This window comes from Muscardinus avellanarius (assembly GCF_963383645.1).
Source record: "Muscardinus avellanarius genome assembly, chromosome: 9".
NCBI classification, from domain to species: domain Eukaryota; kingdom Metazoa; phylum Chordata; class Mammalia; order Rodentia; family Gliridae; genus Muscardinus; species Muscardinus avellanarius.
In genome coordinates, this window is record NC_137795.1 from 22,547,553 (window position 1) to 22,560,041 (window position 12,489).

The 12,489-nt window shown below is 41.7% G+C and overlaps 1 protein-coding gene across 3 annotated transcripts in view; it reads right to left on the reverse strand.

Moving 5' to 3' along the window:
- Window positions 1–7,536, reverse strand: part of VPS41 (VPS41 subunit of HOPS complex) — a gene marked incomplete at both ends in the record, with an annotated part of 185,786 nt that extends 178,250 nt beyond the window's left edge. For all 3 annotated transcript variants that reach the window (XM_080701307.1, XM_080701308.1, XM_080701306.1), the window contains one exon: window positions 7,516–7,536. In XM_080701307.1, the coding sequence (XP_080557433.1) occupies window positions 7,516–7,536 (21 nt within the window). The remainder of the gene's footprint in view (window positions 1–7,515) is intronic.
- Window positions 7,537–12,489: the final 4,953 nt, after the last annotated feature.

A 12,489-nucleotide genomic window follows, 5' to 3' on the forward strand; every position in this document is an offset into this window, starting at 1 on the left:
GGGGGTCACCTAGGGGCACCCTGCCAGCACATGCCCACCCTCCCAGGGTCAGGGCCAGGGGCCCGGACTGCAATTTTAATTTTGAATCATGAAAATCCAAGTTATAAATTTGTACTGTTCTCTAAGTGAAATAAGTAAGAAACAAAAGGACCAATAATGTATGAGTCCACATATGTTAGACAGAAGTGAAATAAAAGTGGGCAGGGGAAGGGGTAGCAGAGAGTTACTGTTCTATGAGTACAGAGTTTTAATCTGTGCTGATGAAAAGTTCTAGAGATGTATGGTGGTGATGGATGTGCAACAACATAAATGTACTCAATGCTATTGGACCATACACTTAAACATGAATAAAATGATAAACTTTATGCTATATAAATTTCTACCACAGCAAGATGTGGTGGCACACGCTTGTAATCCCCGCACTTGGGAGGTGGAGACAGGAGGATGGCGCAGGTTCGAAGCCAGCCTCGCTGGCTTAAGAGACCCTGTTTCCAAATAAAAAAAGATATAAAATAGGTCTGGGAGTATAGCCCAGATGTAGAAGGGTTTCCAGGAACCCCAGTGACACAAACTTTTAGCTGGACAAATTATGAGTAACAAGCTGAAAGCTAACAATTTACTTTTCTTTTACAAAGCAATCTTTCAACTTCAATCATTTAACAAAAAATTTTATCTAAAACCTCAGCACTGTGACATGTGACCTTTGTAATTTATTCATGAGCTGACACTGAGATTATCTTTCCAAAGCACAGATCAAACTGGTTCGTGTCCTCCTCAAAGAGCCCTCAATAGTCTCCCAACATAAAGAATAGATTTCAGATTCTCCAGCCAAGGTAGTCAAAAACTTTTTGAGCCTGATCCTCAAGAGACTTATAGCCTCACTTTCCACTACCTGACCCAAACCACCACCCCATCTTCCCCCACACAGGGTGGCATCTCACTGATATCACATGGTCACATCTCTATGTGAGAGCAGAACAGGTGGTCTGGGGTCTGGATGTAACTACAGATGTTTTGCGTGGCCTGGGTGATGTTTATAAAAGCCCTCACAGGAAAATCTGTATTTTTAACTTCATAGAAATAAGACTATCTCTACCCAGTATCCACATTTCCACACAATTTCAGTTGGAGCATAACAGCTATATCCCCAACACCACTTCCATCTTCCTATACCACAGAAATCCCACTCATATCATCGCCTTGAATTTGTGATCCTTGATGATGCTTTCATTTCATGATTCCCTGCATTTAGAAAGTCTTTTGCCCAGGTGGGCTTGATGGCAGATGCCTAAAATTCTAGTACTTAAAAGGCTCAGACAGGAGGATCTCAGGCTCAAGGCCAACCTCAGCAACTCTGAGACCCTGTTTCAAAATAAAAGATAAAATAGGGCTGGAAATGAAGTTCAGAAGTAGAACACCCCTGGGTTCAATAACCCAATACTTCAATAGATAAATAATTAGCCCTTGGTCCAACTCTGCACTAATCCTGAGAGTTTTCCAACTTCCAACATCAGTATCCTCTCAGAGTTCAGAAGATGCCAGTGGAGGAACCTTAGGAAGGACACCACCGGGCAATCAAACCAAGGGTCTTCATTCTTACTTCAGTATCAGAACTCAATTTTTATGTTACATATTTTCATGTCACCAATCTGAGGTTTAAGATTTGAAAATCACTGGCTGTTTCCAAATCCTCGCCTTCTTTCACAGCCCAACCTCCCTTCTCAGAATTGTGTCCAGTGAGCCCAAGCCACAGGTCCAGGTCTGATCTCCTAGACCTCTGTTTCTTTACACACCCCTCAGCTAGACCTAATATTAACTCCCATGTCTTAACAGCACTTACTTTATATACAATGTGGATAAACCTAAAGGTTTTGGCTTCTTTATCTCCTACCATCCTACCCAAAAGCATCAGCTCATCGTGTTTGTCAGTAATGACAAGAGACAAGCAGTAATCTAAAACAGGAATGCTCTGCCTCCACTGTGCATTTCCCCATGAGCAATACCAAGGTCTCTTCTCTACAAAAATGCTCAAACTACTAACTCATGCAAATAGGGCAGTTTCAGAAAGAGGTTGGAGGAAGGCAGCAGGAAACATGAACAGGAACAGAGCAATTCCAGCAGAGCACTAACAACCAAGTGGAGCCCCTGAGGCTCTCTGAAGACCTCTCTAGCAAAGGCTTTCCACTGATCCCCACCTTAATCCCTCTTTCAGCACAGAACCCAGAAAGTGGAGGAAAAGAGGAAGCCCAGGAGAGTAAGAAGCCAGAACTTCCCTGACATGTGACATTCCCAGAATTTTGAGAATATATAATGTTGGAGGGGTGGAGAATTTGGGAGAGAATGAGAGGCTGGAACATGAGGAAGGGCAGCTCCAAACTGCTGGAGGGCTGACCTGGCTCTGAACTCTACGCAGAAATAGAGCAAAGACTTGATTCCAAGACCTCAGACTGGGCCTGGGGATGGACATGAGACACTCAACAAGGTACTAGTACATTATCTCCCTTCCCCAGAACTGTACAGCAGCTGAGCTTAATGGGAAGAAGGTTGTGATAGAGTCCAAAGTCAGACATGGGCACAGGAAGGAGGAAATATTTCATGTAATATATATTCCCTATCCCCTTGTCGAATAGGCACCACTTTATAAAAGCTTAACGGAGCCAGGTTCAGGTACCCAGAGACTAGGCTGGTTGAATAGGAAAGATAACGTGTAAAGCTGGTAGGAGCAGGAAGGCTCAGATTAGAGCCCTGTTCAATCCCCTAGCAAGTACACTCATTCTGAAAATAAAGAAAAATCCTGATGTCTCCCCTGGCATAAAGAAAGGGAAAAGCTCAGTGGCCCAGTGAACCAGCGCCCAATCTGACTTTGCATCCGAATCATCAAAATTCAGTCTGGGGAATTAACTAATACCCATTAATATACTCCTTCATCCAGATTTTTTGTTGTTGTTGTTGTTGTTTGTTTTGTGGTACTGGGGTTCCTGGAAGCCCTTCTACCTCTGGGCTACACTCCCAGACCTATTTTATACTTTTTTTTATTTGGAAACAGGGTATTTGAAGCCAGCGTGGGCTGGCTTCAAACCTTCCCGATCCTCCTGTCTCCGCCTCCCTAGCACGAGGATTACAAGCATGCGCCACCACGCCCAGCCAGATTCTGATTCAGTAAGTCTAAAATAAAGGCTGGATTTGTTAACATAATACATTGAGAAGGACAAGGCGTCCAGAACAAACCAAGACAACTGTGAATAGGCAGCTATGGATGGAGAGCTGCAGGGAATACAGAAGCTCCTCATCACATGTGTGCTTCCTCTAGATGGCAGTAACATAGATAGATGCTGGGGAGGCTGCTACCAACCAGCTAATGATACACCCTCCAGCAGACCAACCCTGATGGTGAGGAGCAGAAAAACTTAAAAGTAGTAAGTCCAGCTAAGCCAATCTGGGAGTAAACTTTAGTTATAAAATGGTAAACAGTGGACCCTCTAAAAATGTGGTAACCTTTACTATTGTAACTTCTTTTTTGAACTCTGTTTTTCCTTTAGTTATTGGTAATGTTGCTTTTAAGATGTATCTAGGCTAAACTATAAGAAAACTGTGCATACATAAACCAAGTATATATATTTGGATGTTTAATATTCATCCTACTTGTAAGACAACCATTTCAAACTAGGCACCTCAACAACTTTATCTCATCTCACACTCATATGTCTCAAGAATAAAATTCCCAATTTACAGATAAGAAAACTGGCACTCAAGTATGTCTTGACTTTTATTTTATGCACATGGAAGCCCTCATGGTTATGGAATGTGCCATCTGATAATCCATAAATGGTCTATAATAAGAAGAGAATTACCCTAATTTTTAAAATGTAAAAGCCAGGAGAGGTAGTGCATGCCTGTAATCCTAGTGGTTGGGAGGCTGAGACAGGAGAATTGCAGGCAATTGAGTGAAACCCTGTTTCAAAAATAAAATATAAAAAGGACTGAGAGTAGTGTAGCTTGGAGATAGAATGCCCCAAGTTTCAACCCCCAGTACCACAAAATTAAATAAAATAAAAATAAAAAATAACATAAGATGTAAAGGGAGAATTCAAAGTAGAAACTCTCCCATCTAGTCAAGGAACAGTTAGTTTGATTGCTCACATATTTCAATGAACCAGGCTCCAGGCTGGTTGGGTTGGGAAGAAGAAATAATACTACAGCTGGTAGGAGTAAAGAAAGAAAGGTACATCATCTATTTTCATCTTAATTAACAATGTTTCAAAGTTTCAAGGAGATGACATAATTCCATAAAAATTCTACTAAGATTAATTTACAATATGACAATTAGGAAAGCTGTTCTCCCTGTAATAAGTTCACTTAAGTATTTTACTAAACACCTCTAAATTTTAATACTAAAATGTAATACTAAAATTTAGTATTTTACTAAAGCACTAGCCTTAGGGGAGATATAGACATGAATAAGCTCTTGTCCTTATTCTTGAAGACTCAGCAATCTGTAGGAAAGATAAGACAAATACACAAACAACCAGACTTCAAGCAGAATGTTATTCATAAGAGAAGCATGAACAAATACTGTTGGGCATCTGCAATGATGAAGGCCAACTGTAAATCATTTTGGAGCTAAGCAAAACTGCTGGTCAGAAGATTTCCAGGCAGAATGCAGGGATATTAGTTCTTCTTCTGAGCCATAAAATATAAATGTGATTATTTCTTCAAACTAACTTCACTATATTCAGCAAAAGCAAGGATTTCACAATGACTTAAAGTTCTTTAGTTTTAGACTCTCCAGACTGTTGTGTAGATGTCAGTATTCTTGGTTATTTATAAAATGGGGGGACAGTAATCATCAAAGAATACTCAGGAAAGTTAATGCCAAGAAGTTCAGTTTTATGATATTAATCTTGCAGAGTTGCTGAATTTATAGGACAGTGCCAATAACACCTTCCTTTGCCCTCATCTATAACTTGTCATGGTAGTTCATTTAATACACATCTCAATTCTTAAAGCATTCAGGAGGAGAAAAAACAATTTGTTACAATTTCCAAAATGGTTCAAGGTGGCAGGATAACACAATTAGGAAATTGACTTAACTTCATTTTTGTACACTTTCAGCCTTCCAAAATTGCTTAATAATGGCTCACTATCAGATTTCAAGAGCTCCCTACTATAAAATGCATAATGCACCAATCTGGCAGAATGAAAATAGCCTAACCATTTTTAATCTTTATGGACTGATAACAGAAGTACAACCATTTAGTAGCTTTCTTTTAAAAATAAATAGAATAATTTGTTAATGTTTCTTTCACTGACAATAGACTACTGGTCTTTTTAGCATACACTGATACTTCTTGGGAGGCAAATGCCTACTCCAACTGCATATGGGTATCCAAAGTAGTATAGTAGTTTTTTTTTTTGTTTGTTTGTTTTTTTTTTTTTTTTTTTGGTGGTACTGGGGTTCCTGGAAGCCCTTCTACCTTAGGGCTACACTCCCAGACCTATTTTATACTTTTATATTTGGAAACAGGGTCTCTAGGCCAGCACAGCTGGCTTCGAACCTGCGCGATCCTCCCGCCTCCCAAGCACAGGGATTACAAGCGTGCGCCACCACGCCCAGCGAGTAGTATAGTAGTTTAAAGAAAAATCATGCTAGGAGTGGTGGCATATGCTTGTAATGCCAGTACTTGGGGAAAGCTGAGACAGGAGGATCACAGGTTCAAGGTCAGCCTCAGCAACTTAATGAGGCCTTCTGTTTCAAAATAAAAGAATAAAATAGGGCTGGAGTGTACTTCAGAGGTAGAATGCCCCCAGGGTTTCATCCCTAGTACCACAAAAAAATAAATAAATAAAAATAAAAATACTAAAGGAGATAAGGGTTATTCTCATTTATAAAATAATTATTTAGATTATTAAGTAAAGGCAAAGTAAAATATCATAAGCTTTGTAGATGATGACTAAAGCTTTATTACAGATAAGATAGCTCCTCAAGTTGACTGAATTTCAACCCGCTTATTTGAAAAATCAATCACTTAACACATATTAAGTACCAACCAATAGTCTAGGGAGACCATCATGAACAAATTCCTATCATGTAGCTTATATTCAAACAGTGAGAGTACTCAGAAATATACAAAAATAAAAATAAATAGAAAATTTAAAACACAGTATGCCAAATGATAATGAGCATTTCAGAGAAAACTGATACAGGAAGGAGGTCTCAAAGAATGGTCAGGGAAGGTCTCAGTCAAAAGAACATCTAGACAAAGGAAGTGAAAGAGAAAGGCCCATAGAGCTCAGGACTCCCAAAGGAGAGCAGCATGAGCAAAGGTGCTGATATAAGAACTTGCTTGGTTTGTTGAAGAAACAGTAAGAAAACTAATGTGCCTGGTGCGGAGTGATAGAAGAGGAGGAGGAATGTAGTGGGAAAGGAGGTCAGAAAAAGGTGGCAGACGGTAGCAGGGGACACTGATGGCCCTACTAATTTGTGTGGAAAGCAATATCAAACTGACATGACATGAGAAATGGCAACTTAAGAGATCTCTCCCAAGGTCTAGCCTCGTCTCCTCTTTCTTATCGTTTTAATTTTATTGGGGGGGGGGGTCTACCTCTGCCTACACCTCCAGATCTATTTTATATTTTATTTGGAACTATCTCACTAAGTTGCCGAGAGCCTCACTAAACTGCTGAGGCTTGCTGCCTAATCCTTCTGTCTCAGCCTCCCATTTACTGGGATTACAGGCGTGCACCACCATGTCCGTCTTATTTTGTTCTTTCATCTAATATGTGGCTGTCACTATTGCTGCATAAAAATTATGTGCATATCCTCGTTACTAATTTCTACCTTCACTCCAGTGACACGTTATCAGTTGTCTAGATACGGCCATCTGATGTCACACTGACAACAAATAATCCTCTTAAACTTTTACTGTGCCCAACGGTTCTCATCACTTTAAAGTTGTATATTAACTCGTTTCATCTTAACCTATTTTTAGAAGGGCGTGGTCATCTCCAGATCTTATATTTGAAAGTTAAATGGCCCAAAGTGACATATTTAAGAAAGGGAACTAGCTTGGACGCTAGGCACTTCTCCAGACCGGTACACTTCGTCCCTACTGCACCATAATAGTGCCTTAGCTCTGTACCCAAATCCAACAGATAACAAAAAACAAAACCCATCACCTACGCTCTCCTCTCTCACTGGAAAGCAACTTGAATTCCAGTCTCCTGGCCTCGAAACATGTCCTATGCCTCCGACAGGCACTCAGTCCCTGGGCTGCCTGCCCTGCCTTCAAGCCAAAATCGCAGAGCCTGGCGCAGGTGAGCGCTCCTGCCTGGAGGACACCCAGGAGCCCGGAGGTGTGTCGGCGCAGCGCCGGCCTCCCCGGCAAGCAGCCCCCGGCCTCACTCCCCGGTCGCGGCTCGGCCGCACCCTCCAGCCGCCCTCACACCCCTCCACGACCCGGCCACCTCACTCCCGCCTCTCCTACCCCAGAGGCCCAACCCTCAATTGGAGACTACCTGCTCTTCGGCTTCCGCCATGGTGCGGCCCGAGAGTCACGTGACAGACCGGAAGTGAGGTCGCCAGCGCTGACCCCAGGCCTGCTGGGAATTGTAGTTTTAGTCACTGCTAGGCGGCTGCGTAGAGAGGAGAACGTGCTCGGGCGCTTGCGGCTTCAGACTATCCAAGCTCCAAGGAGTCCTGCTCTGGAGAATCTTATCATGACCATCGTTAGTGCTAAGATTTATTTTATTGTTGTTTTAGTTTCCGTGATTATTTTAGCATTAAGAATTTAAGAGTTACTTATCAGGACTTGGGTTCATAGCTTTGTATAAGTCAATTCATTTAAGCCTTCCAGATATTCTAATAACTTGTAGAGTTCTCAGTGGTCACAGAGCTAGTTAAAGGAAAAACTAGGGTTAGAATTTGGCCTTGTCTGATGCCGAAGGCTCTGATTATCAAATGCTGCTTAATCTAAAACTGTTGCTTTTTTAAAAAAGTATTTCAAGTGGATATAAAGTGACATTTGCAGTGGAGAGCCAGAGGATCATTTATACACCAATGAACACTGAGCTTCTACTGCTTACTACGTTAAGTTCACATTTTCTTATGGATGCAAAATTGAAAAAAATAATTGCTTTGTTTAATTTTTAGTATTTTAGTGCTCTTTGTAGGTAAAGATAGAATATTCAACTTGTCCTTGGTGAAAACCTGTAAAACCATTCTATCCTTTAGTATAACTGATCCCCTTTCCATGTTGTAGGACATTATAAGCTCCCTTTCCTAATCCTCAGGAATCTGCAGTATCTTCTTCAAAGACAGGCATTTTCTGCTTTCTGTTCACCTAGCAGAAGGCATCACATACGGCAACACGTGGTAGATGCCTGTGTGCTGTGTTTGACTTCCTGTGCCACACTGACTCTGACCTAGTAGGGAGCATTCTGTGCTTCCCTGAGTATCTAGCTATCACGGTTCAAACCATGACTCCTCAAAGGCCCAGAAGCTAGGGTGATGTCCTCTCTCAGCCCAGTCTCCATGAGAAATCAAGATAAGCCTACCCTTCTTCTTTTCTGACTTGCTTCACAAACTGTCATTTCCCTTTTTTCATTATGAGTGAGACCCACCCAGAAATATCTAGGACTACAGCCTCTTCAAATTGACAATCCCCTCTGCTTTGGTGAAACGGAAACATGATCAGAGTAAAGAGGGAAAAATAGGATTATTGCCACTCCTCCATCCTTAGGGTGCTTTTGTTTTATTGCTCAGTTTTATTTTGGTAAAAAGAAGTCAGGCAGCACCTCCAAAGGAAGAGTGACCAAATACTGGGAAAATCAACACTGAAATCCAGAACAAGAATTTGTTCTTAGTCTCCCAAAATTATATATTTTTTCAAATACATAGCATGTGGTCTTATAAATTTTTGAGAACTTTACACCTGGACAGGTCCTGGCCTCTGTATTTTTCTTTGTTGGCAGGCAATCTTCCTCTTAGCCCTACCTAGTCTCTTAGGCCAGCTGTGCTGTACTTTCTCCCAGGCCATGCAACCTGGCCCTTTCTGGTGATAGAATTAGTGTGGCAATCAGTTAAAAGCCTTCATTGAAGAGGTCTTCTGTAAATCAATACTTTGCCAGGGCTGCTGCTACTGATTTTGTTCTGAATTTGCCATCTATACTATTTCTGGCAGCCAGAGCTCCCCAAGTCCTATATATTGGATGAAACTTCTCCATAGATTTTCCAACAATGCATCCCTTTTATCTTCCATGCAAGTTGTGCATGAAAAGACCCTCTGCTGAAGGACACAGTGGCAGCCCAGGAAGCAAAATTGGAGACTCGCCATCCTCTGCTATACTTTCTAATGAAGAATCTTCAGACTCTTTCTCTTTCCCAAAATGGATGTTATAGACCTGACTGAAGAGACAAAGTTTTCTGCAGATTCTGTTCTATTAGTTTCAAGCTCAGAGAGTTGGGATTCCTCATCTGTTCCCCATTAGGTGTACTGTCCTGATTATAATAAACTATGCACATTGGATCCATTGACATTTACTTGTGTACACACTAAACAGGTAAAGAGCCACAGGTATGGAAAGATAAAACCAAACTACAGGCTGACAGGTTCATTTGGGACAGCAACAGAATGAAATTCCACTTGTGACCTCTAAGCCTCAAGTTTTCTCATATGAAATGAGAGTTTGGGATGCCCTGATCTAGGAAGTCAGGCAGCTTAAAGTGCATTTCACAGACCACCTGGGAGCTTCTAAGAAATGACTAATTCTGGGCCATTTGAGAGACCTTTTGAACAAGAATCTAAATTTTAATGATATTCCCAGGTAATAAGCACATAGATTGAGTTTGAAAATTTCCATCCTAACAGTCATTGATCCAGTGTCAAATCACATTCTCCCAACTTCAAGCTATGAAAGTAAAGTAAGATTCAACTTCTCTTTCTCAGTTTTCAGGACCTGAAAAACTATAGAAACCAGACCTAATGCCTTATATCTATAGAAGGGTTCACTGGGGTTTTAAAGATCTATCTTACAAGTTTGTCGTTTATCTCTGAAACAGTCTGTTAACTCAATAAAGTACAGCTATTTTGGTCAAAAAGATAACTATTTCATCTTTAGGAAATATGAGCAAGATGGCAGCAGCCGCAGCTGCAGCAGCTATGGTTGGCAGTGGCCATTTAGGACATGTAATCCTCTGAGAAACCCTGGACAACAGATTTTGGTTTAGTAACTGATTGGGACAACATACAGAGACATTTCCATTCATGACTTCCTATCTAAAATATAAGACAGAGAGTGGAAAATGGTGAAATTGGAGGCAAGATGGCATCATGGTGCCTGCCACCACAAAAAAAGTGATTTTGGGAAGAACATCCCAGAAGAGATCAGAAAATAGACTGCTTCTCTGCACATGCTCAGGAATTCTTAACAACATACTCTGTAAGAAAAAATGTTCGGGGTGCATTGGAGGGAGCCCAGCATGGCTGGATGGGGATGCCCAGCCACGTGTCCTGGGGGCCTCAGGCGCTCCTGGCCACCACGCTCCTCTACGCTGCGCTGGGGGCTGTGGTGAGCTCGGAGCAGCAGATCCTGTTCTCCATGGTAAAGCTGTGGGCCTCCGCTCTCAGTGGGGAGATAAAATCCATTGCTGCTAAGTACCCAGGCGCCCACCTTCTGCAAAAGACATGTCCTGTTTTCTTTTATTACAAAATATTGAAGAGGAGAGACCAAGATGGCAGTGGCAGCAGCATCGGTGGTGGTGGCCAGTACCAGGAGAGGCAGACAGATCCAATCCAATCCACCTTGAATTTTTGAAGAAATCTCCCCAAATGTAGACTGTTCCTGCTGCACATGCTCAGGAATTCTGGACAACATACTATGTAAGGAAAATGTTCGGGGTGTGTTGGAGGGAGCCTTGCATGGCCGTGCCAGGCTTGCCACGATGCGTTTCCCTGAAGCTGTGGGTATGCTTGGAGCACCAGATCCCCCTCTCAATGGTAAAGCTGTGGGCCTCCGCTCTCAGTGGGGAGATGAAATCCATTGCTGCTAAGTATTCAGGCTCCCAGCTTCTGCAAAAGACATGTACTGTTTTCTCCTACAAAAAAAAAAATATGGAAGAAAAAATGGGAACTTCCGTAGACACCCTGCTCACAGTGACAGGGGCCAGAGCCTGCCATACAGTGAGGCCAGGGCTAGCAAGGCTGAGAACAGAGCCTGCCCAGCGGAAAGGCTGGGAACAGAGCCTGCCGAGCAGCGAGGCCGGCGCCAGGGCCTGAGAGGCTGATACCTGGGCCTGCTGCACAGCAAAGGGCCAGCAGGTCCCTGCAATTGTGCAGTCATGAAGCACTTGAAGCTGCTGCTGTCTCACCCAATATCTCAGCAGATTCCCAGACCCAACTGACCTCTATTAAAAAATTAGGTGTGAGTGGATCATCTCATCAAAGTCACTCATCTTCTGGCGGTCAGTATTTTAGCAAATGGGAATCAGTGTGGAAAATAAAAGGACTTCCAAGGAATAGATAAACTGTAATTGATCAGATGTGGAGAAACTCTAACATATTATTGGTGGGATTGCAAATTAATGCAACCACTTTGAAAAACAGTACAGAAGATCCTCAGAAGAATGAAAGTGAACTAACCATAAGATCCAGCAATACCACTTATGGACAGCTACCCAAAAGAATGAAAGCCAAACTACCAAACCAATGCATGAGTATCTGCAATTAAGGAGACGTATCTGAAGGGCTGGGAGGGAGGAAGATGGAAACTCTTTAAAGCACATAATGTACTTAAACATGTCAAAGTCAGTCACTAAAGCAAGCATGGGAAGGAGGGGGGAGAGGGAATGGGATGGGGATTGGATAAGGGCTAAATGGGTGATGTGTGTATGTATATCTCCACTTTTTTTTTTTTACTCCATTAAGGTGTACGACTACAATGCACCAATAAAAATATATTAAAAAAGAGGAAGTATGAATAGCTTCAGTATTTTCCATTATAAAATAGTATTATTTTAAATTTATGAAGTGAAAAAAGTGAAGTTTTAAAAAATTCAACCTTATAGCCGGGTGTGGTAGTGCATGCTTGTAATCCCAGCATTCGGGAGATGAGACCAGAGGATCGTAGTTTGCGGCAACCTCAGTTACTTAGTGAGGCCCTCCACAACTTAATGAAACCCTGTTTCAAAATAAGAATAAAAAATAGGACAGGGGGTATAGCTGGGAGGTCAAATGCCTCTGGGTTCCATCCCCAAATCCATACAAAAAATTTCAACCTTATATGTCTTTTAATTAGGTAGACAGTGCAATATAGATTATTATTGTCCCAGTCTTTAGCTCCCACTCCTTATATCGCTACCATTTTCAGTTTACGCAATTCTTTCCTAACAACCAGTGACAACTAAAATTATACCACATTCCACTACTGACTACAAGCAATAATCTTAGTCTCTCTTTAATTAGCTTTCTCTTATAAAATAATAATCATGTTATT